Source organism: Hemiscyllium ocellatum, chromosome 35 (assembly GCF_020745735.1).
Source record: "Hemiscyllium ocellatum isolate sHemOce1 chromosome 35, sHemOce1.pat.X.cur, whole genome shotgun sequence".
NCBI classification, from domain to species: domain Eukaryota; kingdom Metazoa; phylum Chordata; class Chondrichthyes; order Orectolobiformes; family Hemiscylliidae; genus Hemiscyllium; species Hemiscyllium ocellatum.
The window spans coordinates 14,261,554-14,286,868 of NC_083435.1; the positions used below are offsets into that span (position 1 = coordinate 14,261,554).

General features: G+C 50.2%; 1 protein-coding gene across 5 annotated transcripts in view; it reads left to right on the top strand.

Moving 5' to 3' along the window:
* The window catches only part of LOC132832824 (large proline-rich protein BAG6-like), a 94,811-nt gene extending 71,237 nt beyond the window's left edge, over window positions 1-23,574 (top strand). For 4 of the 5 annotated variants that reach the window (XM_060850991.1, XM_060850992.1, XM_060850995.1 and 1 more), the window contains 14 exons: window positions 970-1,085; window positions 2,348-2,474; window positions 4,171-4,496; window positions 7,022-7,349; window positions 7,795-7,964; window positions 8,570-8,623; window positions 11,838-11,940; window positions 12,427-12,551; window positions 13,724-13,888; window positions 16,283-16,351; window positions 18,025-18,165; window positions 19,159-19,266; window positions 21,161-21,307; window positions 23,242-23,574. In XM_060850991.1, coding sequence (XP_060706974.1) covers window positions 970-1,085; window positions 2,348-2,474; window positions 4,171-4,496; window positions 7,022-7,349; window positions 7,795-7,964; window positions 8,570-8,623; window positions 11,838-11,940; window positions 12,427-12,551; window positions 13,724-13,888; window positions 16,283-16,351; window positions 18,025-18,165; window positions 19,159-19,266; window positions 21,161-21,307; window positions 23,242-23,337 — 2,075 coding nt within the window. In that variant the 3' untranslated portion in view covers window positions 23,338-23,574. The remainder of the gene's footprint in view (window positions 1-969; window positions 1,086-2,347; window positions 2,475-4,170; window positions 4,497-7,021; window positions 7,350-7,794; window positions 7,965-8,569; window positions 8,624-11,837; window positions 11,941-12,426; window positions 12,552-13,723; window positions 13,889-16,282; window positions 16,352-18,024; window positions 18,166-19,158; window positions 19,267-21,160; window positions 21,308-23,241) is intronic. The other variant, XM_060850993.1, reaches the window with a different exon arrangement.
* Window positions 23,575-25,315: the final 1,741 nt, after the last annotated feature.

Genomic DNA, 25,315 nt, shown 5'->3' on the forward strand with positions numbered 1-25,315 from the left:
AGAGATTGGCAGTAAATCAAACTTTGTTAAAAGCAGGATCCAAACCCCGCCCCCCTGCTTACCACATTCCCATTTGTCCTACTCTGTTTATGAAGTAGTCTGTTTGCTAATGGCTCCATGCTCGGCACTTTTGAGTGCAGGAAGAACTTAGAGCAGCCATGCAGTTGAGCAGTGAACGCCTTCACTTTTGGGTGCAAGGCAGTCAATTAGGGCATTGGAAAGGATGCTTCTGGCCTGCAGCGGGAGCTCAGAACTCAATGTATCGACCCTCGTGTGGACACTGCCAGCTAAGCAAGGCAGATAGTATGCCTTTTGTGAAAGCGCTGCCTCGTAAGAATATGACCGTTGATGAGAGTAACCAGTTCCAATCGCTGCTTAATCCTCTCGACTTGACAGAGTAGCAGTGGGAGGAGCACTGAGCGGGCCTGATACCGCGAAGGTCACGCACGGCTCCGAGTGGCGAGAGCAAAATCCCGCTGGAAAGCTGAAATCAAGTCTGAAAATGCCCGAAATGTTCAGAATGGTGGGCGAGGAGCAAAACAGGATTAACGTTGCAGGTCCGTGACCTTCCTTCAGAATCATGAGTAGCTGAAGTAGGATCACAGAAACTCTGTCTGTGCAGCAACTGACAGACTTGCTGAGAGTTTCCAGCGTTTTTGGCTTTATTTCAGCAAGAACTGACCCACGTAAGGCAGTCCTGTAAAAGGAAATTAGTCCCAGTTCCATATAATGAATTAATTGCTTCCTGATAATTTTTTTCTCTTTAATTCCGCGAGCGTTTGACAGTAGCTTATGTGGCAGGCACAGCCGACTGGTGGCCTAATCTGATTGCAGACCATGGTGGAGTGGGGCTGGGAGAGGTCACCATTTGAGCAGCTTTTCTGAAGGTGATCAGTGTTACACATGAGGCAGCGTACATGTTCTTCTCTCGGTGTTTCATCCTGTCTTTTCTTCTGCCCCTTTCTCCAGCAGGGCAGCAGGTTCCTGGGTTTCAGCCTTCACCTGCCCGAGTGGTGATTACCCGGCCTCCACCCCCTCCTCCACGGCAGACCCAGTCAGCATCAGGACCACAACCTGGCCCACAGGTAACTCACAAGAGATAGATCGCAGTATGAGGGATGTGATAAAATCACTCTGTTACTGCGGATAGAGGCACACAGGCACTTCAGTCCAACTAGTCCATGTGGATCCAGTTTCCCAAACCAAACGAGGCCCCCCTTTGCATGCGTATCCCTCTAAACCTTTCCTATTCATGTACCTGTCTAAATGTTGTAACTGTACCTGCACCTACCACTTCCTCTGGCAAGTCATTCCACATACAAGCTATCCTCTCTGTGAAAAAATTGCCCCTCAGGTCTCTTTTTTTTAAATCTTTGTCCTTTCATCCGAAGAATATGCCCTCCAGTTTTGAATTCCCCTTCCCAAGAGAAAAGACCATGAAATTCACGTTATTTATGCCCCTCATGATTTTATGATCCTCTACAAGGTCAGCCCTCAGTCTCCCTGTGCTCCTGGGTTAAAAAAAAGCCTATCCAGCCCCCCTCTCTAACTCAAAGACTCCAGTCTCAGTAACATCCTTGTAAATCTATTCTGCACCTTCTCCAATGTAATAATATCTTTCCTACAGCAGGGCAACCAGAACTGTACACCTATTAAATCATTTTGTTTTATTGAGAATGTAGCAAAATAAAAGGACTTTTGGGACTGGTGTCAAATTTCATGTAATATCATGGGTCCCAGTGATGTTCTTGCACTCTTACCTAACTCGCTGTGGTGCTGTGCAGCAACCTTTGTCAAGCCTCAGGTGTAAGGATTGGGAAAACAGCTGGCAGGCTGTGAAAGAGCCATCAGTGAGCAGAAAGCACACAAGATGGTGTCCAAGCAGAGAGAAAGGATTTTAGATTACATTAGATTAGATTCCCTACAGTGTGGAAACAGGCCCTTCAGCCCAACCAGTCTACACCGACCCTCCGAAGCGTAACCCACCCAAACCCATTTCCCTCTGACTAATGCACCTAACACTGTGGGCAATTTAGCATGGCCAATTCACCTGTCTTGCACATCTTTGGACTGTGGGAGGAAACCAGAGCACCCGGAGGAAACCCACGCAGACGCTGCGGTAATGTGCAAACTCCACACAGACAGTTGCCCGAGACTGGAATCAAACCTGGGACTCTGGTGCTGTGAGGCAGCAGCGCTAGCCACTGTGCCGCCCAGTGTTCCCAGGACTGTTTGCTGCTCAAATAAGCAGCACAGGGCGTGGCTATGTTTAAGTTTAGTTTTGTAGTTCAAGGGCCTTCTTTGTAAAAGTGCGGTTCATTTTCTGTGCCTGCTCTTTTCACTCCAGGTTCCTCCTGGCTCTACTCCTGCCCCTGATCCTGGCACTGGCCCCAGTCCCACCCCGGGTCCTGCCACTCTTGCTCAGATGATCACCGGACTGGTAGGGCAACTTCTGATGCAGCCCGTCGTCTTTGGTAAGTGTCTGATTGGCTCACGGTGCCCCTTTTTGCTCTGCGCTCTCCGCTGTTTACTATCACTTCACAATCCAGGTGTCAGCTCCAGTAAGTCTGTCGGTACACTCCCATCCTCTGGAGCTGGACTCAGTGTTTCAGTGCAGTCCTGAGAGGAAACGGTGGCACTGAAGGTGCTGCCCTTCAGATGAAGCGTTCAGCTCGATGTTACCGCTGTAACAGTGCTTCCTCCCCTTTGTAACATCCCCGACTGAACATAGCACTAGAGCAAGTAGCTGGGTGGCCTCTGTGGAAATGCCACAGAGTGGGTATGTTGACAGGGCCTGGCGAAGACACTGAGATAAAAGGCTAGCACAAACCTGTTGGGATGAATGGCCTGTGAATTCTACATCGTGTGGTGTTTTGTGCGATCACGTAAGCAGTGAGAGATGCTGGATCTTGGCAAGACAGGTCGATTTGTGAGCTCATTCTGCAGGATTTAGTGTCTCTGACTGACTGACTCTCTAAGAGTTAGGTTTGGCGTTTGCAGCTTATCCAAATGCTTGAGTACTAGTGCTTTCAAAGCCATTTATTAAGGAGCTCCAATTCTGTGCTGGCAGAGTCAGGTGGGAGTGGTTATTATCCCAAAAGGAGGGGTTAAAGCAATTCTTTCAGTCTGAGGCTGATGTCTGCTTCTGAACTGAAATGTTAGGAAGTTTTTTTAAAAAAATCATTCATGGGATGAGAGCGTCCCAGTATTTATTGCCCATTTATAATCGCCTGGCGATCAGCCGAAAGTCAACCATATCGCTGCACGTCCGGAGTCACATATTGGCCAGACGAAATAAAGACGGCAGCTTCCCTCCCTGAAGGGCATCAGTGAACCAGATGGGTCCTGCCGCCAATCGGCAACAGATGCAGGGCCATAATTAAACGCTTATTGAAACCAAATTCCACCATCTGCCATGGCGGGATTCAAGCCTGAGCGTGACCTGGATCCATTGAGAATACCGCTCGGGCGTCGCCTCCCAGTCCCTCTGCAGTTGTCTTCCGTCGGATGAAGGCTGTGACAGGCGTGGAGCACTTCAATAAACTCTCTGTGTGGTCTTCAAAAGACAAATTGGCTCCTGAGACCCTGCCTCTCTCAAAATTATGAGGGGCATGGATAGGATAAATAGACAAAGTAATTTCTGTGGGGTGGGGGAGTCTGGAACTAAAGGGCATAGGTTTAGGGTGAGGGGGGAAAGATATGAGAGATCTAAGGGGCAACATTTTCACTGAGGGGGTACATGTATGAGCTGCCAGAGGAAGTGGTGGAGGCTGGTACAATTGCAACGTTTAAAAGGCATCTGGATGGGCATATGAATAGGAAGGGTTTGGAGGGATATGGGCCGGGTGCTGGCAGGTGAGACTAGATTGGGTTGGGATATCTGGTCAGCATGGACGGGTTGGACCAAAGGGTCTGTTTCTGTTCTGTATATCTCTATGACTCTGTTCTCTCCGATGGTTGGTGGACAAGCAGGTCACAAAGTCCATTCTCCCCGGGATTGCGAGGGTTCAGAGACAAGCCGGTGAGACAGACACAAAAGGCCTATCCTGCCCTTTCCCTGTCGCATCTCTGCAACACTCCAAAGGGTTTGCCGGGTGGTCTCATGCTCACCACCCCCCCCCCCCTCCGCCCCTCCCACCTCACCTCCTCTGCCGTCTGTGTTTCTTGCAGCCCAGCCCCCGACCAGTGACAGTGGCTCCTCGGCAGCTACCGGCACCAGCACCACAGCCGCCTCGTCCACCACCACGTCAGCCACGGCCGGCCAAGCCCCCACCTCCACCACCAACTCGACCGGGACCACCGCCTCGGCCACGGCGGACGGTGGCGGCCAGCCGCAGCAGCAGCAGCAGCACCCGGCTCCCCCCGACGTCCAGTTCTCACAGCTCCTCGGCAACCTGTTGGGGGCAGCGGGCACCGGCGGCGTGGGCTCGCCGACCATCACTGTCACCTTGCCGGGGATGCCGGCTTTCGTCCAGGGCATGACCGAGTTCCTGCAGGTGAGGCCGCCACTCTCTCGCGGGTAAGGGTGACTGGATCGCGGTCCGGGGGGAAAGGAGCGGGGTGGCGGCCGGAGGGCAGGGATGGGCGTGGAGTTTGGGATTGTTCGCTGTGTTTTGCAGGGAGTCAGAGCAAGCGTATGGGGGGAGCGCGGTGATGGGAAAGGGAGAGGAGCAGCGGGCCGGAGGGCAGCGGTGGTGGGGGGTATGGAGTTTGGGATTGTTCGCTATGGTTTGCAGAGAGTCACAGTGGTACCCGGGAGCGTGGTCCTGGGAAAGGGAGAGGAACGTGGGCAGGTGGGCGTGGAGTTTGGGAGCGTTCGGTATGTTTTGCAGAGAGCCAGCGTGAGCAGAGGAATCGCGTTCGTACGGCGCAGAAAAGGCACTGACGCAGCTACCAGCAAAGGCGCTCTAATCCCAACTTTCCTGCCCCTGTCCCAAATACTTTGAGTCCAGAGAGCCTCCTGCGCTGTATAACTTGTCTCACTGCTGCAGCAACAGCACACCCAAGGAGTGAACCATGGAGCCTGTTACCTGTGGTTCAAGCCCGTCCTCCCTGTTTCTCAAAGAGTCCAGTTACCCTCAACCATTAAGACGTGATCGACTTAAAACTCGAGCTAAATTCTCTGCGCGAACAGCGACCCTCTAAGCCCTTACCAGCAAACCCATTGCTGACTGTTTTTCCCCATGTCGGTCGAAACCGGGCATTGAGCACTCGAAGCAGGCACGGAAACCGAAGTTGCCGGAGAAACTCGACAAGTTCTGGCTGCATCTGCTGGAGAGAAGAGGAATCCTGCCGGACTTGAAATGTTAACCCTGCTTTCTCTCCAGTGATGCTGCCGGCCATGCCGAGTTTCTGCAGCAGTTTCTGTTCCTGTTTGTTTCAGGGCTGCAGCGCGCGCAGATTTTTACTTTGCATGAGGACATAAGAGTAGGCCACCTGGCCCCTGGAACCAATTCTGCCATTCGGTGGCTGCAGTCAATGTGGCCCCTCACCCTGCACAAAGGTGAGGCCACACCCTGCAGTACTGTGTACAGTCTCAGTCTCCACACTTGAGAAGGGATCTATTGGCACTGGAGAGGGCGCAGAGGGGGTTCACTGGGTATGGCTAATGAGCCGGGATTGAGTAGCCTGGGATTATGCTCATAGCAATTTCAAAGAATGGTGGGGGGAAATCTTGCAGAGACGTGTAAAATTATGAAGGGAACAGATAAGAGAAGCAGGGAGATCGTTTCCACTGGGGGTTGAAACTAGAACTGGGGACATAGCCTCAAAATAAGGTGGAGCACGTTTCACACTGAGCTGAGGAGGAAATTCTGCACCCAAAGAGTTTTGAATCCCTGCCCAGTGAAACCGTTGAGGCAGCTTGTTGAATGTTTTTAAGGCAAAGGTAGATTTTTGAACAGTAAAACGGATTAAGGGGTGGTAAGTGGAGCTGAACGTGCATGCAAGCATCAGCCACGGTCTTGTGGAGTGGCGGAGCAGGCTCGAGGGGCCGAATGGCCTGCTTCTGCTCCTGCTCCTGTTTCTTATAAACCTCGACACTATCGCCCACCAAAAAGCTCCATGCCTCAGCCTTGAGTCTGTGGGGTGTCCCAGGCTCCGCTGTGTGAACAGCCAGGGAGGTCCAACGGCTGACAACCCTCAGAAGAAATTCCTCCTCCTTCTCCCCTCCCCCACCCCCTTTTTTTAAGCTGTGTCCAGTTTGTTTCTAGATGCCCCTGTGAGAGGTAATGTTCTCCCCAAACCACCTTTGTTTCTGTCCGTCCACTAAACTCCAGTGATTAAAGGCACGGGCTTGTGCTGTCCTCCAAAAAGCATCCCAGGAATTGCCTGGTAGTGAGCTTCCTCTGGACTGGGTGATGCAGTTGAAGCGCTCGCCATTTATTACACCTAGACCATGTACGCAGATTTGTTCAACTCTCGGGCGTGTGATGGAAGCGATCCCTCCCACTTTGCGTCCCCTGTCCAATCTCGCGCCTACTGTCCCTGGCCAAGAGTTGAGCTATAAGGAGAGGCTGAATAGGCAGGGGCTATTTTCCTTGGACTGTCAGAAGCTGAGGGGTGACCTGATTAGAGGTTTATAAAATCATGATGGGCATGGGTAAGGGTGGGGGAGTCCAGAACTAGAGGGCATAGGTTTAGGGTGTGAGGGGAAAAATATAAAAGAGATTGAAGGGGCAACTTTATCACACAGAGGGTGGTAGGTGTACGGAATGGGCTGTCAGAGGGAGTGGTGGAGGCTGGTACAATTACAGCATTTAAAAGGCATCTGAATGGGTATATTATTAGGAAGGGTTTGGAGGGATATGGGCCAAGTGCTGGCAAGTGGGACTAGATTAAGTTAGTATATCTGGTTGGCATGGATGAGATGGACCGAAGGGTCTGTATCTATGCTGTACATCTCTGTGACTGTGTGGTGTAAGGGCCCCAGGGAGTCAATGGCTCACTGGACAGAGCTGCATGTCTCTCGGGTCAGCCACTCGCTCGGCTTCACCCTCTCTTCTCTTCTCTCCTTCCTCAGGCGGCGCAGGGAGCTGTGACGGTTCCCCAGGCGGCCCCAGCAGCCTCCCAGCCGACGGCTCAGGGGGCTCCCACTGCCCCCGCTACTCCTCAGTCGCAGCCGCAGCCGGGTCAGGACCGGGCCGGTGGCAGGCAGCAGCAGCAGCAGCAGCAGGCGGGAGCGGACACCCTGACTCCGGAGTTCTTCACCAGCGTGGTGCAGGGGGTGCTCTCCTCCATGATGGGCTCGCTCAACGCGCAGCAGGGCAGCACCGAGAGCATCGCTGACTTCATCCAGCGGCTGAGCGGCACCAGCAACATCTTCGAGCCGGGAGCAGACGGCGCTCTCGGTGCGTTGGCCCCTCTTCCCGCATTCAGGTTTGACAAACGGAGCGGAGGGTTTGTCGTTCGGTCACCCTGAACGCACGACTCTCTGGGCTTCAATGCATTCCTCCCCTGGAGGAACGGGATGCCATAGAAAGGGGTTCCGAATGTGAACATGCTTTTTTGGCGTGTTATGTGTCTTATGACTTTGTTGTGCTTTTTATTTTTTTAAAAGTCAAGGCTTTCCGGGAATGACAAATGGTACACTTGCTGTGTTTACCAAGTTTGCATCACCCCCTTCAGTGATTGCCTTTGAGAAAGCATCTCCATGATTTCTTAGTCTCGTTTGTTCACTTGGCGTTTCCTGGTGAACTGCCCCACCCTCCCAGTTTCTGATGTAGATGTTCTGTCCTGCCTCCCCGCCCTTTGCCCAGCCTTCACGTCTTGAGCTGCCGTTCTTGTCCCTCGCAGGGTTCTTCGGAGACCTGCTGTCCCTGATTTGCCAGAACTTCTCCATGGTGGACATGATCATGTTGCTGCACGGCCAGTTCCAGCCCCTGCAACGCATCCAACCTCAGCTCAACAGCTTCTTCCGGGAGCAGTACCTCAACAACCAGGAGCCAACAGAACAGAACATCCGGGTAAGCAGAGACACCGCTCTGCCGGTTTGTTTACCTGTCCCTCCCTCCCATTGTGCATCCCTCTCTCTCACACCTTTGTTTTTTTTCCCAACTGATATTCCCACTCGCTCTATCGCCTCGATCTCTCCTTGTCCCCATGCTCCCCTTTCCTCTCCCACCTCTCTCGCCCTCCTTTCCTTCTCACTAACGCCCTCCTCCCCCCCCATCCCCTTCCCCTCTCGCCCCCTGTCTCCCTCTCTCACCCAGTGTCTCCCCCTCCCCTCTCAGACCCCGCACTTCTGTGCAGACTGGAATTTCCTCAAAGGGTTTTGGCTCAGATGTTCAATACGGTATTTGACCAGGGCTGATCTAACCAGGTTGCTTCCAGGCCCAGATCTATGAGCCGTTGCTGTGTTCATCTGTTACACAGTGGGTTTTGGCTTTATATTGGTTTGTGCACTACAGCAACCAATAACAGCAAAACTAATTTTCACAGAAGCAGTGATTAGCAGGCTGAGGTGACGACACAGTGTGATGGATGCAGATAGTAACTCGGGTTTGTGCTGGAATTGATTTCAGACCTTTAACATCAGGCGATACCCAAATGCATGTTCCTTTCATTCTAGGCATCAACAGACGTCTTGATAAATGGTCTGGAGGAGTACATCCGAGAAAGTTTTGTAAGTGTGCTGTAAACTCCTTGGCATGATGCGATTGCAGGGGTAGAGTGGGGTAATTTTCTGCACTGCACTGTACGATCCTCCCACAATTCCAGACGAATGTGTTCCAGATCGCCATGGTAACATTGAGGCTGCAGTTTAAACTCCCACCTCAGTATCTGTGTGTTTGCTTGGGACTTGAACCAGTAGGGCCGCAGGAAATAACTGGCGAGATGGTCTTTCGTCATCTTCAAACGTCTCTGGGGCACCTGCTTCTGACTGGACAGCAGGTTCTGCCAATTTCAGTTTCAAACTTGGTCACCAGAAGCTGCTGCTTATTAACCCTTACCAAGCCATAACACACGGGACAATCAGTGAAGTTATTACAATTCTGCTTAACACAGACAAGGGAAGCTCAAGGATGCGTGACCTGACTGTGTTTGGCTCCTGAGGGTCATAGACATTGGCTAGTGCCACCTCTGGAGTGAATTATACAGTAAACGGAAGAGCCTTGAGAAAAGTTGACGAGCAGAGAGATCTGGGAGTTCAGGTCCATTGTACCCTGAAGGTTGCTGCACAGGTGAAAAGTGTGGTCAAGAAGGCATATAGTATGGTTGCTTTCATCAGACAGGGTATAGAGTATAAGAGCTGGCAAGTCATGTTAAAATTGTACATGACATTGATTCGGCCACATTTAGAATACTGTGTACAGTTCTGGGCGCCACATTACCAGAAGGATGTGGACACTTTGAAGAGGGTGCAGAGAAGGTTTATGAGGATGTTGCCTGGTATGGAAGGTGCTAGCTATGAAGAGAGGTTGAGTAGGTTAGGTTTGTTTTCATGTGAAGCATATAGACAGGTAGATAAAGATAAGCTTTTTCCCAGAGTGAAAGATTCAGTAACGAGAGGTCACGTTTTCAAGGTGAGAGATGGAATGTTTGAGGGGGATACACGCGACAAGTAGTTCACACACAGGGTGGTGGGCGTCTGCAACGCGTTGCCAGCAGAGGTGGTAGAGGCAGGCACGGTAGATTCATTTAAGATGAGTCTGGACAGATGCATGAATAGGTGGGGAGCAGAGGGATACAGATGCTTAGGAATTGGGTGACAGGTTTGGAAAGTGGATTTAGATCGGCTCAGGTTTGGAGAGCCAAAGGGCCTGTTCCTGGGTTGTAAATTTTCTTTGTTCTTTGTTCTCTGGCTAACTCCCGATCATAACTGGACTCGTCATAAGATAGCCATAGATTCCCCTCTGGTCCTGTACCACCTTGCCGTGCCAACAAGAAATGTGGTCTCATTCAGACCAGTGCTCATGAGTCGTTGTCCCAGGTCTTCAGTCCCTCCGTGGCTCTTGAGGCTTGCAGGTTTTGTGGCTGAGGTCGCGGTTCAGGCTGCAAGTTTTCTCGCTGAGCTAGAAGGTTTGTTTTCAGACATTTTGTCACCATGCTAGTTAATGCCATCAGTGAGCCTCTGGTGAAGCGCTGGTGTTCTGTCCCACTTTATGGGGCAGCACGGTGGCACAGTGGTTAGCACTGCTGCCTCACAGCGCCAGGGACCTGGGTTCAATTCCCGCCTCAGGCGACTGACTGTGTGGAGTTTGCACATTCTCCCCGTGTCTGTGTGGGTTTACTCCGGGTGCTCCGGTTTCCTCCCACAGTCCAAAGATGTGCGGGTCAGGTGAATTGGCCGTGCTAAATTGCCCGTAGTGTTAGGTAAGGGGTATATGTAGGGGTATGGGTGGGTTGCGCTTCGGCGGGTCGGTGTGCACTTGTTGGGCCGAAGGGCCTGTTTCCACACTGTAAGTAATCTAATCTTTATACTTGTGTGTCGTGGTCTCAGAAAGCAGGACGTAACACCAGCGCTTCACCAGAGGCTCACTGATGATGTTACCGAGCATGGTGAGGAACCGTCTAAAAACAACCCTTCCAGTTCAGTGAGCAAACTGGCAACCTGAGCTCTCGGGGCTGTTAAAGCTTTGCTTCTGTAATGGGAACTAGGCAGTTGGCAGCAAGTTGCATGCTCAGCAGTTGGTGCTGAGCTGGTACAGGGCAGGGTGGAAGGAGACTCGAGAGAGATGCCCTGGCCTGGGGTGCATTCCAACTGTCCTCACCCAGGCCCTGAAAAAAGAAAGAAGACAGTGGTGGTTGATGGGAAACGTTCATCCTGGAGTTCAGTTACTAGTGGTTACTGCAAGGATCTGTTTTGGGGCCACTACTGTTAGTCATTTTCATAAACGACCTGGATGAGGGCGTAGCAGGATGGGTTAGTAAATTTGCAGATGAAATAAAGGCGGTACAGTTGTGGGTGTTGCTGAAGGATGTTGTAGGTTACAGAGCGACATAGATAAGCCGCAGAGCTGGGCTGAGAGGTGGTGAATGGAGTTTAGTGTGGAAAAGTGTGAGACATTTCACTTGGAAGGTGGAACAGCAATACTGGGCTAGTGGTAAGATTCTTGGTCATGTAGATGAGTAGAGGGATCTCTGTGTCTGTGCACATTGATCCCTAAAAGTTGCTACCCAGGTTGATAGGGTTGTTAAGAAGGCGTACTGTATGTTAGTTTTTATTAGTAGAGGGATTGAGTTTTGAAACCACAAGGTCATGCTGCAGCTGTACAAAACTCTGGTGTGGCCACACTTGGAGTATTGCGTACAGTTCTGGTCACTGCATTATAGGAAAGATATGGAAGATCTGGAATGGATTCAGAGGAGATTTACTTCTATGTTGCCTGGTATGGAAAAAAGACTGAGGGACTTGAGGCTGTTTTTGTTAAAAGAAAATTGAGAGGTGACTTAATTGAGACATTTAAGATAATCAGAGGGTTAGATTGAATGAACAGTGAGAGCCTTTCTCCTCGGATGGTGATGGCTTGCATCAGGGGGCATAGCTTTAAATTGAGGTTTGCTAGATATAGGAAGATGTCAGAGGTAGGTTCTTTACTCAGAGTAGTAGGGGCATGGAAGACACTGCCTGCAGCAGTAGTTGACTCGCCACCTTTAAGGGCATTTAAATGGTCATTGGATAGACATATGGACAAGAATGGAATAGTGTAGGTTAGATAGGCTTCAGATTGGTTCCACATGTTGGCGCAACATCGAGGGCTGAAGGACCTATACTGCACTGTAATGTTTTATGTTCTATAAATTGCCTGAGGCCTGATAGAGACCTGATTTTGATGGTAATGAATTGCCTGATATAAAGCGGTGCTGCTTGCTAATGTTGTTTGTTTTCTCTCGAGGCGTCTGTGGTTGCGCGAGATGAAGTAGACATCACCAGTACAAATTTGGAATTCTTGAGGGAGCAGTTCAATCGGATTGCTACGCACATCCTCCAGTGCACGGGTAGTGTGTGTTTGCCTTGCTGCTGTCCTTGTTTATTTGTTCTCTTTTGCTGACCCCTCTCTACTTCCATCTCTTGCTCCTCCCTCTCCACTACACTAGCTTTCTGCTGGCCTTCAGTTCACACAGGAGCTTGAGTCGCTCCGGGATTGTCGGTCGAGTGTGGGTTGGGGTCTGCACAATTGTTTCATCTGATTCGCAAACCTCATCTCATCCTCCCCAGGGTGATGCATCTGCCAGTTCCTTGGAAGTCCAGGGATGACTAATGGGGGAAGAAATCCTGTGAAGTTTTCCTCGCGCCCTCAAACTGCAGGGGTTTCTGAGGCCAGTTGGTTGAGATCAGCCAATGCCTGTGAACCCACTGAGCTGTCAGGGAGCAGGAGAGAAACTCTTTGCTCATTCAGTCACTCTTTCGTTTGTCTGCTGTTGCCCTCTTTGTCACACCTGACCTGGCTTTGTGTCCTCTCTGATGTCTCTCTCTTCCCACAGACGCTAGTTTTGGTCACCGACTTCTGGAGCTGTGTAATCAGGCTCTGTTTGAGTGCTTAGCGCTGAACCTCTACAGTCTACGAGGAGAGCAGAGTGCGTTGACTACAGTCATCAATGATCGGATTGTAAGTGAACCTTTGCGTTCGGGGGTGGAACAAAATCTCTGTAAATGGCAGCAGGTAGTGATGGTGGCACAAGGGCAGCATCACTGGGGAGGTCCCGGCTAATGCCTTTGGATTATGAGGTCAAATTCCATCGTAGCAGCTCGTAAATCTGAAATATACATCTGAACCTAATTCCACTTGTTCCTCATCCCAATGTAGACAGTAGAGCGGTAGTGAAGTCACTGGTGTAGTCATCCTGAGGCCTGAGCACCTGTTCTGACAACATAGATTCAAATCCACCAGTGTCTGGTGGAATTTAAATTCAATAATTAATTAATTAATCTAATTAATAATCTGGACGTATAAAGTTAACAGTGACCACGAAGCAATTTTTGATGGTTGTTGAAAATCTCTTTTGGTTTATTGATGTCCTTCAGAGAATTGAATCTTACCCCCGTTACCTGGACTGAGCGAGATGACCCCAGGCCCCCTCAGCGTTGTGGTTAACTGTACGCCGAAAAGTCGTCCTAGCATGCCGCTGAGTCTAAGGGACGGTTAGGGATGAACAACCAATTTTGCTCTTGCAATCCCATTAAAGATTCCAAAACAAATCTGAGTTCCTGACAGTCTGACCGCACGCTGATATCACAGCCTGAAACGACTGCTGTATTTAAGCTAAAGAGCAAAGAAACTTTACAGCCCAGGAGCAGGCCCTTCGGCACTCCAAGCTTGAGCTGATCCAAACGTTCTGTCTAAACCTGTCGGTCAATTCCTGAGCATCTGTATCCCTCTGCTCCCCACCTACACATGCATCTGTCCAAGAGCATCTTAAATGAATGTACCATGCCTGCCTCTGCCACCTCTGCTGGCGACGTGTTCCAAGTGCCCACCACTATTATGTAAATGTAGCTAACCATGCTTTGTGCCCCTTCCTTTCTATTTCTCTCCTTTCTCTTTCGCTTCCTTTTCCCTCCTTTTTCTCCAGTTCTTTGGTTTGGTTTGTTTTACCTGTAACTCCTCCCCATCCCCCCAACCCCCCAACCTTGCAACAGCGCATCAGATCAATGGTGTTGACCGATTAGAATTTGTTTGTTAACCCCCACGCTCTGATGTTCCAAAGTGGGTTTAGGCTGGGAGCACTGCATTCTAACTGCCTTTCCTTCCTGTTTTGCTCTTCTCAAACGCCACCTCAGCGGCGTATGTCAGTGGATGTTAACCCCTCGCTGGTGAACTGGCTGACCACTATGATGGCAATGAGGCTACAAGTGATCATGGAGCACATGCCAGTGACAGAGGAGCAGATTCTGCAGTACGTCAGGAGGAGGCAACCTTCGGCCCAGGAGCCAGAAACACAGCAGGTAATCCACTAGCAAGTCAGGTAAAGAGGTAAAACATCTCTGCGTCCCGGAGTTAGGTACCCGAGTGTGTGTGTGTGTGTGTGTGTGTGTGTGTGTGTGTGTTCGGAGTGTTGCCTCTGAGGCATTGCTGCATAAACTTTGGGGATGCTAAATCCATGAATCTTGTTTACAGTCGGTGGATTGTGTTGAGCACGTAGTGGCTGTTCTGTACCAGAAAATGCAGCAATAAGACAATAGGTGCAGGAGTAGGCCATTCATTATGATCATGGCTGATCATCCTCAATCAGTATCCTGTTCCTGCCTTATTCCCATAATCCTTGATTCCACTATCCTTAAGAGCTCTATCCAACTCTTTCTTGGAAGTATCCAGCGACTTGGCCTCCACACCTTCTGGGGCAGAGCATTCCACACACCCACCATTCTCTGAGATCCCCCAGCCAACACTGCGACAAAGACCAGAAAAGCTGCTTTGAGGTATGAACATAAATGACTGGAACGAATCAGAAGGGGAGAGGACCTGGTGAGGGAGACCGTCGATCTGAAAGATAACTCTGAAACAAAAACAGAAATTCATGGTGGGAAAAGCAGGTTGTTTGTTTAGGTGCTGGCTGAAGATAAATATTCTGAGGACACTACAGAAATCTCCCACTTACATGAAAAAAATCAGCAACACTCTCTTCCTCCCAAGGACTTTTATAGATCTGAGCTGGAGGTTGCTTACAAGTTAATCCTTCCTGCACTAGTTCCTTCTTTCCTTCCTTTGGCTGGTATTCAGATGCAGAGCTAGTCATGTCCTTTATTAGACTCCTTGGGCTGAATCCTCACGTGACCGTGTGTGACAGTTTGGTTGCTAACTCCTCTGTTTGCAGATGATTGCACACGTACTGGCAAGTAACATTTGTACCCACTAGTGCCAGGCAATGACCTTCTCCTGGTCAGAGAATGTAAACATGGTTCCTCAGTGATTTTATCATCGCTGAATCCCTCCACTAGCCACATTCTGTGGGAGTTTACTGTTGAGCAGTAACGACTGGACTAGCTATCATAAATGCTGTGCCAATAACAACGGGCCGAAGGCTGGGAATCCTGAGAGAGCTACTCTTTGAAGCCTGTCCACCATCGACAAGACACAAGTCAGGAGTGTGACGGAATAGTCCCCGCTTGCCTGGATGAGTTCAGAGTCGAGAGTGTGTTGTTGGAAAAGCACAGCAGGCCAGGCAGCATCCGAGGAGCTGGAGAATCGATGTTTTGGGCAAAAGCCCTTCATCGTGAAGCCGTGCGCTGCCATCGACTCTACCTGCAGTCAGTCCCGCCCCAGCTCAGTCACACTTTCCCAGACTTGCAGCAGGCCTCTGTATTTCTACGTACCTTTATCCACCTATTACTTTCCCGCCCCCCCCCCCCCCCCCCACCCCCCACCCCCAACCTGTCTCTCAGCCCCGGCCCACAAGCCTCAATCCTGATGAAGGGCCTGCGCCCGAAACATCGACTCTCCTGTTCCTCAGATGCTGCCTGACCTGCTGTGCTTTCCTAGCACCACACTCTCGACTCTGATCTCCCTGCTGTCCACGCTTGCTCCTGGATGAGTTCAGCTCCAACAACACTCGAGATGCTTAACACCATCCAGGGCAGAGCAGCCCTCTTGATTGCCACTAGCATTCTGTCTCTCCACAGTGATGCAGAGGAGTAACAGTGAGTACCATCTACAAGACACACTGTAACAAATCACCCAAGGCCTTTGAGACAGCACCTTCTAAACCCATGTTTGCTGTCAACCACAAGGACCAGGGTAGCAAGTAAATGGGAGCACCACCTATAAGGTCCCCATCAAGTCGCTCATTATTCTGACTTGGAAATGTGTCACTGGGCCAAGATCCTGCAATTCCCCTCCCTGACTGCGTCAACCTACAACAAATAAACAGCATGGCAGCTCACCACCACATTGTCAAGGGCAAGTAAGGATGGACAGTAAATGCTGGCCCAGCCTAGAGGGGCCCACATCCCTCTGATGCATTTAAAAATAAATTAAAGTTCTTGATGGGGTGACACGTTGGTTCAGTGGTTAGCACTGCTGCCTCACAGCACCAGGGACCTGGGTTTGATTCCAACCGACTCTGTGTGGAGTTTGCACATTCTCCCCGTGTCTGCATGGGTTTCCTCTGGAGCTCTGGTTTCCTCCCACAGTCCAAAGATGTGCTGGTCACATGTATTAGCGATGCTAAATTGCTCCACAGTGTCCAGGTATGTGTAAGTGAGGTAAATGTAGGGGAATGGGTATGGGTGGGTTACTCTTCAGAGAGTCGGTGTGGACTTGTTAGGCCGAAGGGCCTGTTTCCACACTGTAGGGATTCTGTTGTTCTATGTGCAACTCTAACAGTGCCCCCTTTAATACAGAACATGTCTGAGGACCGTGTGGAGAAACATCCAACAGAGTCTGAAGAGGCTGTGCAGGAAGCACCCCAGGTAACATGAGAAAGCCCCCCAGTGTTTTAAAAACAATGGGCTGATCAGAAATGCACGCAATTCTTAAAGGGCAGTCTTCCAACCTGACCACGCTCGGTGAATACTGCACAGCAATGTGTTACTCTGACAAGGTAATTGGTGGGGACTTCCCACCGTCATCTTTGAAAGTCCTTGGCATCCTCTTGAGGCACAGTGATAACGTCCCTTCCCCCGTACCAGACAGCCCATGTTCAAGCCCCACTGTGTAAGTGTGTAATTACATGTCTGAATGGGTTCATTAGAAAAATAGATTTTTTTAAAAAAAAATTCAAGGTCTGGAGTAGTTGGCAGAGGTTATGTGGTAGAGCCAACTCTTGTCAGAAGGCAAGCACAGGCAGGTACTGACAGGGCCCCACACAGCTCCTCCTGCTTTAAGACAGTTTTGGATGGGGAGATGAGAGTACAGCTGAGAATCCACAGGATTACCAAGCTGCAATCAGTATACCTTGTGGCTTTGATTCACCAAGCACTGTGCAGCGACAGTCTGGGGATGGTTGAAATCCTATAATGGCAGCGACACCTTCTCCGGTGCAGTCAGGGCAACTTGCAGCTCATGGTTAGCGGAGGGGGAGGACGTGAGAAACCATCAGTGATTTTGAAGGGAAATTTGGCTTCGATGGAAATAAACATGCAGGGCATTTTTCAAATACTGCGTTCAGTTCTGGTCTCCCTGCTGTAGGAAAGATGTTGTGAAAGTTGAAAGGGTTCGTAAAAGATTCACAAGGATGTTACCAGGGTTGGAGGATTTGAGCTGTAGGGAGAGGCTGAATAGGCTGGGACAAACGGGGCTGAGGGGTGAGCTTTATAGATGTTTAAAAAACTATGAGGGACATGGATAAGGTGAATAGGTATGGTCTTATAACCAGGGGTGGGGGGAGTCAAAAGCGAGAGAGTTTAAAGTGAGAAGCGGAAAGGTTTAAAAGGAATCTGAGGGGCAACTTTCTCACACAGCATGGTGTGTGTATGGAATGAGCTGCCAGAGGAAGTGGTGGCGGCTGGTACAATTACAGCATTTAAAAGGCATGTGGATGGGTATATGAATAGGAAGGGTCTAGAGGGATGTGGGCCATGTGCTGGCAAATGGGACTAGATCGGTTTAGGGTATCTGGTCGGCATGGACAAGTTGGACCGAAAGGTCTGTATCTGTGCTGTACGTCTCTATGGCTACGGGGACCACTTAGAGACAGTGGGTCAGGCTGGATTGCTGTGCGAGGTGGGGGGGGCAACCTGGACTTGATGGGCCAAGTGGCTTCCTTGTATGGTCGTGAAGCCCCATTGTGTTGAGACCCTGGTCACTGTTTGGCTTTTGCCACCTGCCTCTTTGGTATTGAGTCGGAATTCCGATTTCCTCATCCCGAAGCTCTTATGGGATCGCGGCCCGTGTTCCTCACCAGCTAAATCAAAATCCTGCCCGGGGGCTGTCATCTCGAACAGGACCTGTCATTTTCTTCCCTCTTGTTTGCTGATGCGTCTGCGCCCTCTGTTTTATTTCCTGTTTAATTGAGAGTTGACGTAGGCGGCAGTTGCTTTTCGCTCATGACCTCCTGTAGCTCCCCCTTGCCGCCCCGTCTCTGGACACTCTAACCCCAGTGATTTAGGGTGTTTTTTTTTTTGTCTCCCCTGTTGGCCAACAGAGGAAGGACTCGACTGCGTCTCCTGCTCCCGCCACCACTGCAGAGGAGGTGATGTCAACAGAGCCTGCCGTATCGATGGGAGCGGACGCTGCGCAGAGGGAAGGCTCCGAGGCAGAGCCCTGGGTAGCCGCTGTGCCGCCAGTAAGTTTTGCCGTGTGTGCAGGGCAGGAGCGGGTCACCTGTCTGCACTGGTCCACCGTGGCTTCTGTTGCTCCCCTCAGCCCCGCCCCCTTCTCAGCTCTCCTGTATTTACCTGGCCGTTCCTTCGGCACAGTCACGCTGCTCAACTTTAACCATCCCGTTCCACATTCTCACCGAGCTCCGAGGAGTAAACTCTCTCTTGAATTCACTGGATTTTGCTGATGACTGTTTTCTGTTTGTGACCTCTGGTTTCGCTCTACCCCCATCCCCTCTCCCCCACCCACCTGCCAGCTGTGGAAACCTTTCCTTCACTGTTCCCCCACCAATCCCTTTGTAATTTTAAAGCCCTGCGTGAAATTATCCCATGGCTTTCTGTAGGAAGAGCCCCCAGCCTGGAAAACAAAAGGCCTGCGTTTTGTTTGTCACCCCTGGGAGGGTGTTAACTTGCAGGTGGTGCAGTTCAGTGGGTGCAAATTGCCCCCAGTCGCCAAAGTCAGACGCTGCCCTGCCCTGGGACAGGGTAGGGCCAGTGGGTCCGATACTGCCCTTGTAGATCACCCGCTGCTCATTTGCCCTGTGGCACTGGGTGGGTCAGGCACTCTGCCCTTCGGGTTCTGAGGCCTCTCTGGGACTGGGCAGGACAATGGGTCAGATTCTGTCGTTTCCCCCACCTTTGGCACTGGTTGGGGCAGTGGGTCAGACTTTGTCTTTCCCCCTGTGAGACTGGGCAGGGCAGTTGGTCAGACTCTGATGTCTTCCCTTTGGCTCTGTGTGGGGCATTGGGTCAGATATTCTTTCCCCCTTTGGCACTGAGGGTCGGGGGAGGGGGCGGGGTGGTGGCGCGGTGGTTCAGCCTTTGTCTTTCTCCCCGCCTCCCCCCTCCCAACATTTGGCACTGGGTGGGGGCACTAGGTGAGACACACTGCCCCTCTGGAACAGGGCGGGGCAGTGGGTTCAGAGTGCCAGTCTGTGACCTGTTGTTTTCCGTCTCAGGAGTGGGTGCCCGTAATCCGACAGGACATCCAGAACCAGAGGAAGATGAAGCCACAGCCTCCTCTCAGTGATGCCTACCTCAGCGGCATGCCAGCTAAACGGCGTAAGGTAATGCACCTTCCCTTTGAGCTTATGCGTGTGTGTGTGTGTCCCTTTAACCAGTGAGTGAAGCATTCAGGAAATGTACCGGGAGAACAATGAAAGTGAGCTAGCTCAAGTTGATTCTATCCAAATACGTACACAGTTCCCTGGATTTAACAGAGATCTCAAACCAGTGGGTTGTACTCATCTGGGATATCTTACCTCACCCTCGACTTGCACTTCAGAAAAAAAAATCATCAAGGTTTTGAGCAGGACACCAAACAGATTTGTCAAAAGGATGGGAGTTGTGTGGAGAAGTTGAGATTACCCTCGGGGAGCAGATTAAGTCATGAATCTGCGTCCCGACAGAGAAAATGATTACCATTCAGTGACCACAAAAGGAAACGAATGTAGAAGACTTGGCTCGGAAAGCAGCAGGAGAGAGAGTGATAGCTAGCAAGTCAGGATCTGCAATGCACTTCCCGGGCAAGGGTGGTGGAAACAGCAGCTTGTTTGCGGAGGGATTGTATGCAATACTTGGAAAGGACAGTTTGCGGGGTCTGTCACCACTGGCAGAGGATTAAGATTGTGTAACTCTTTTTGACAAAGAGAGAGCCGAGTGGCCTCACCGTGTGCTGTACGTTGCTTTAAAGCAGGTCCAAATCAGTCAAGGTTTTACTTGGTTCTGTGGCATCCTGTTTTTCGGGATGCACTGTCCTCGATGTGCTGCAGCCAGTGACCAATCATTTGCTGACGTTTAAATTTGTTTAATGAAATCTGGGATAGAAAGCTGCTCTCGGGGATGGTGACTATGGAGCTGGCTTCAATTGTCATTTTAAAAAAAAACCCATCTGATTGTCAAACGTCCTCTAGGAAGGAAAATCTGCCGCCCTTACCTGGTTAGGCTTACACGTGACTACAAGCCCACAGCAGTAAGCTTGACCATCATCTGAAATGACCCAGAAAGTCCATGCAGTCAGGGACAGACAACAAAATAATGGCCTTTTTGGTTCTTCTCCTGAAACTATATTTTAAAAATAGGCCCGCTGTTGTACAAAACCTTGGGGACACGCAAATATCCTGTCACTTTTACATCAGTGTTTACTATTGGATCTGGTTAAGTAAACATTTGGGCTGCAAATGTATATGTGAGCCAGTTTCCTGTTGTATTCACTGTAACATCAGTTTACTGATGGTGCAACAACGAGCTTCATGAATTATCTTGGCCAGCACCTCTGCAGTCTGTACGTTTTATTAAACCACAATTTTCCCGTTGCTCTGGAACAGTTTGCCAGTATTCCTGAGGAAAAGCTTTATGCCTGCTGCCTGGACTAGGCAGTAAGTCAGTCAGGTTGACAGGAATGCTAACACTTTAGGTGTCCTTCCATTCAGTGAGGTCAGAGCTGATGTATTTCATGTAACTCCATCTATCTGCCTTGGTTCTGGGGTCATTCATACTGTTACCCGACAGACGCAAGCAGAGGCCGACTATTTTAAGTGAGAGAATTTTAAGTTTCCGCCATAATTTGCATAAGTGCTTCCTGGCACTACCTCGAATGACCTAGCTCTAATTTTGCATCAAGAGGGAATAGGTTTTCTTGATCAACCTGGTTAAATCCTTTAGTCCTGGTGACTGCTGTCAGTGTTTTTCTATCACCCCTCCCTTGACACTCCATGGTGCTGGCCAGAAATGGAGATGTGGATCGGACCAACGCAGTCCTTCACTGCTGTGATACCCTGATCCTACTTCCTCTGCCCCAACATTGTTGGATTGCAACACACGCTATTCTGTTCTATGTTGTATAAAAGACCTTCAAATGTTTAAACAGAAGGTCAGCAGTGGTGCGATGTGCCAGTGGTAGTGAGCTCTCTCCTGGCCGTTGCTGTGTTGAGTGAGAGGTTCCTTCTCTCTCTGTTGCAGACGATGCAGGGCGAAGGGCCACAGCTCTCTCTGGCGGATGCCGTGGGTAAAGCTGCCAAAGCGGTCGGTGTCAAGCCGGTCACCAGCGTGGAGAGTCTGGCTCGGGACCTGGAGAAAACAGAGGCCCAAGAAGCCTACAGGCAACAGGTAAAATTTCCCAAAGTGATGCTGAACGGGTGAGTGATGGAAACTGGGTTAGCTCAGATCTGGGGTGCGGAGATTGTCGGAGAACTCAGGTTGGGGAGGGGGGAGAAGGGAGAATTCTGAAACTTTCGGAGCAAAGAATGAGGAGACGCCGACAAACCTCGCTTCAGCGCTGCTTGGGAGGCCTAAAGGAGCAACAGCAAGTGCCAACACTAGTGGAATGTTGAAGGCTGGAGGTGGGAAATGTTCCCTCCATCAGGCAGTGACCTTTCTCTTGAGTTCCTGTGACAGATCTGTTCGAGGGGGCAGTCTCCCCAGATATTGGGAACGCTCTCGCTGATTTTTAATTGTTCTGTCAACTCAGGTGGGGCTGGCTAGGAGAGGGGGTGTGTGCCTTCAGCTGTCCAGGCCCTCTTCATTCCTCCTGCCCTTTGACAGTACGGCTTACAATCCCTGTCCAACTTGTGGGTCATCACACCTCACATCTTGCAGAGCTGACCGCGGTTAGAGAGGCAGGAAAGGTGGAGCAACAGGATTTGACCATGAGGATGGAAGCTTTAAAACTGAGGCATTGGTTGATTCTTCATCTTAAACATTAAAAAAAGGGGCATTTATATTTTTATGATTATTCATTCACGGGATTTGGGCTTGACTGGCCAGGCCAGCATTTACTGCCTGTCCCTAGTTGCCCAGTGGGAAACTGAAACCCTATTGCTTTGGGTCTGTGAAGTCATACGTAGGCCAGAACAGGTGAAGACGGAGATTTCTGTCCCTCAAGGAAATCAGTGAACCAGCTGGATCTTTCTGACAATCAGCAATGTTCTCATGGCCACCACTAATTCAAATTTTACCATCTGCAATGATGAGATTTGATCTGGATTCCAAGAATATTACCTGGGTTTATAGTCTTAGCAGTAATACCACTCCGCCATCTCCTCACCCTGCATTCCACACCAAAGAGCGAGGTACACTCAGAGTTGAACAGCACGGAAACAGACCCTTCGGTCCAACTCAACCAGAAGCGTTAATCTAGTCCCATTTGCCAGCAATTGGCCCATATCTCTCTCAACCCTTCCTATTCATGTACCCATCCAGGTGCCTTTTAAATGCTGTAATTATACCAACCTCTTCCAACTTCATCTGGCAGCTCGTTCCACAAACGCACCATCCTCCGTGTGAAAAAATTGCCCCTTGAGTCCTGTTTACATCTTTCCCCTCTCACCTTAAACCTATGCCCTCCAGCTTTTGGACTCCCCTACCCTGGGGAAAAGACTTTGCCTCTTCACCCATCCATGCCCCTCATGATTTTATAAACCTTTTATAAGATCACGCCTTAGTCTCCAACAGTCCCTCTCCCTATAGCTCAAACCTTCCAACCCTGGTAACATCCTCATCTATCTTTTCTGCGCAGTTTCAAGTCTAATGGCATCTTTCCTATAGCAGGGAGACAAGAACTGAACACAGCATTCCAAAGATAGCTTCACCAATGTCCTGCAAACACTCAATATCACCTCCCAACTCCTATACTCGATACACCGATGAATAAAGCCACCCTGTCTATCCGAGTGATCAGTAGCAGCAATATCTTGTGGTGGATGAAGACATGTTTGGACTAAGCTGTTGATACCTCCCAAGGGGTAGCCTTACCGTGTTTGATAAATGCACCTTGGGCAGTCAAACCAGCGAGCTGTTGTTTTGACAACGGTGGGAACCGAAAGTGGCAGTCCCGCGCATAGCACTGACATGGGGAAAAGAGCACAGGAGTGGAACTTCACGGTGTTCAGAAGGAGCCAGTGTGAATTTGATGGGCCCAGTGGCCGCTCCCTGGGCTGCCCTGATCCTGGGAAAGGGGGGGGGGGAGTTGGTGAGCGTTTGGCGAGGGAAGGACTCGAAGTGATCGTGTTGATTTTTCCCTCTTTTCCCGCCTCTCCTTTCAGATCCAGTCCGACATCCAGAAGAGGATAAGGGAAGACCCGGAATACAGCGCAGAGAGATTTCCAAACACACACACTGCCTTTGAAGAGCCCTCATAGTGCAGCCTCCGTTCTCTCCCCAAACCCCCACCGTCGTCTGGACTTGTCCAGTTTCTGACCAGGGAGTGAGTGCAAGGTTCCCATGTTGTGTGGTCCCCATCGTGAGTCCACTCACTGTCCACACACTGTTCAATTATTCTCCTCCCACCGCGGAACTCCGCGTTGCACTCTTTTTTTTTGTTGTTTGTTCTTAATCTTGAATAAAGTACAACAGCTCTGTGCTGCAGTGAAACCTGATCACACCAACAAGCCTTTTTTTTTGCAGTTTTTCACTTCAAGGAAGGAAAGTGGACTCCTTGCTATCTCTCCCCCATTCCCCCCCCGTCCCCTCTCTCTCCCCCTTCTCTCTCTCCCTCCCCCCTCCCAAGCCCTGATTTCACCCCCTTATCCCTAACACCATTCTGCACAGCCCCCTCAGTGATGGTTCCACTGTAGGGACAGGCAGTTCAATCGCAGCTGTGATGGTCCCACTGCCCCCAGGATACCAGGAGCCAAGGGACACTGAACGAAGTGTTAGACAATTGTATAAATGGCTGTAGCGTGGATGGAGGCCATTCGATCCATCCTGTCAGAGTCCAGCTGTCTGTGTGCACAACCCAAACCAGTTTCTCGCACCCTTTCCCCTTCGCCCTGCAGCTTGAACATGCTTTTAAACAGAAAGAGGCCAGACCACATGCACACTGTTTAAGTCTATTTGAGTGTGTGTTGCTGGAAAAGCGCAGCGGGTCAGGCAGTATCCGAGGAGCAGGAAAATCAACATTTCGGGCCAGAGCCCTTCATCAGGATTCCCAATGAATGGCTCCGGCCCGAAACGTTGATTCTCCTGCTCCTTGGATGCTGTCTGACCCGCTGCGCTTTTCCAGCAACACACACTCGACTCTGATCTCCAGCATCTGCAGACCTCGCTGTCTCCCTCTGTTGAAGCCTATTTGCCTAGCTTGCATTGCTCTGCGTGCTGGTTAAACGCTCCCATTAGCCAACGTTTTGTCTTGCAGTGACAAAAGTATGGTTTATTTTTTTTCTTTGAAAAATGCGATAGTTTTGTTGGCTTCCAGGGAGTGTGCGTCTTGTATCCTGTGCCAAGACATTTGATCGGAAATGGGTAGAGAGCCACTTCAGACCTCTTTGGAAGCACTGAGGTGGCCACCACTTAGAAATTTTATTTATTTTTAACGTGCTGGAGGGAGAAAGAAATGTCAGTATCGAAAAGAATTCCTTTTTGTTGAATGGCGGGGTTTGTGGTGTTGGCAGAATGCGTGGCCAGAGGATGTTTGAACCAAAATGTTCTTCGGATTGTTGACGTGACACTCAATCATTGGAACCATGGAAGTAAACACCAAGGTGGTGCCTTGGGTTCGAGCCAGAGAATTTTCCCCCAAAACCCAACTCTTAGGACAGCTTGGTGGGAAAATATCATCCCTTTGCATAAACACAATTTGTTTTTGCTGGGAAAACAATCAAAGGCTCTTGCACGCAATGTATATAGTTGAGTACCAAGTAGGCGCTGAGCTCATGATGCTGAGTAAACCATCGTGCAGACCACGAGCATTTGTTGGAGCAGTTCGTTTTGCACTCAGTGGGACATTCCCAAGATTGCAGGGGCACCCCCCTGAATGGGGGGGCAATTGCTGATTTTCCAGCAAGTAGATCTTCATTGGCAGAGACATTGCTGGTCAGTACACTTCTCTGTTAGGGCACAAGGTCCCAGATTTAATATTTGCTCAGGATGCTCACGAGAAAATGGGAGCGTACAGTATAAACATTGCTTTTCCTTTACATTGGTGTTTCTTGCACATTGTCCTGATGAATGCAGGGTGAGGAGCTGAGACAAAAATTGTATTTTTCCCACAAGACCAGAGGCCTGAAAGAACATTGTTAATACAGCTGATTTAAAGGAATGTGTCTGTGCCTGCATGACTATGTGCATTCAGAGTTCTGACTCCAGAGGAGCAGGTTTATTTGAAACAAGCTGCGAACA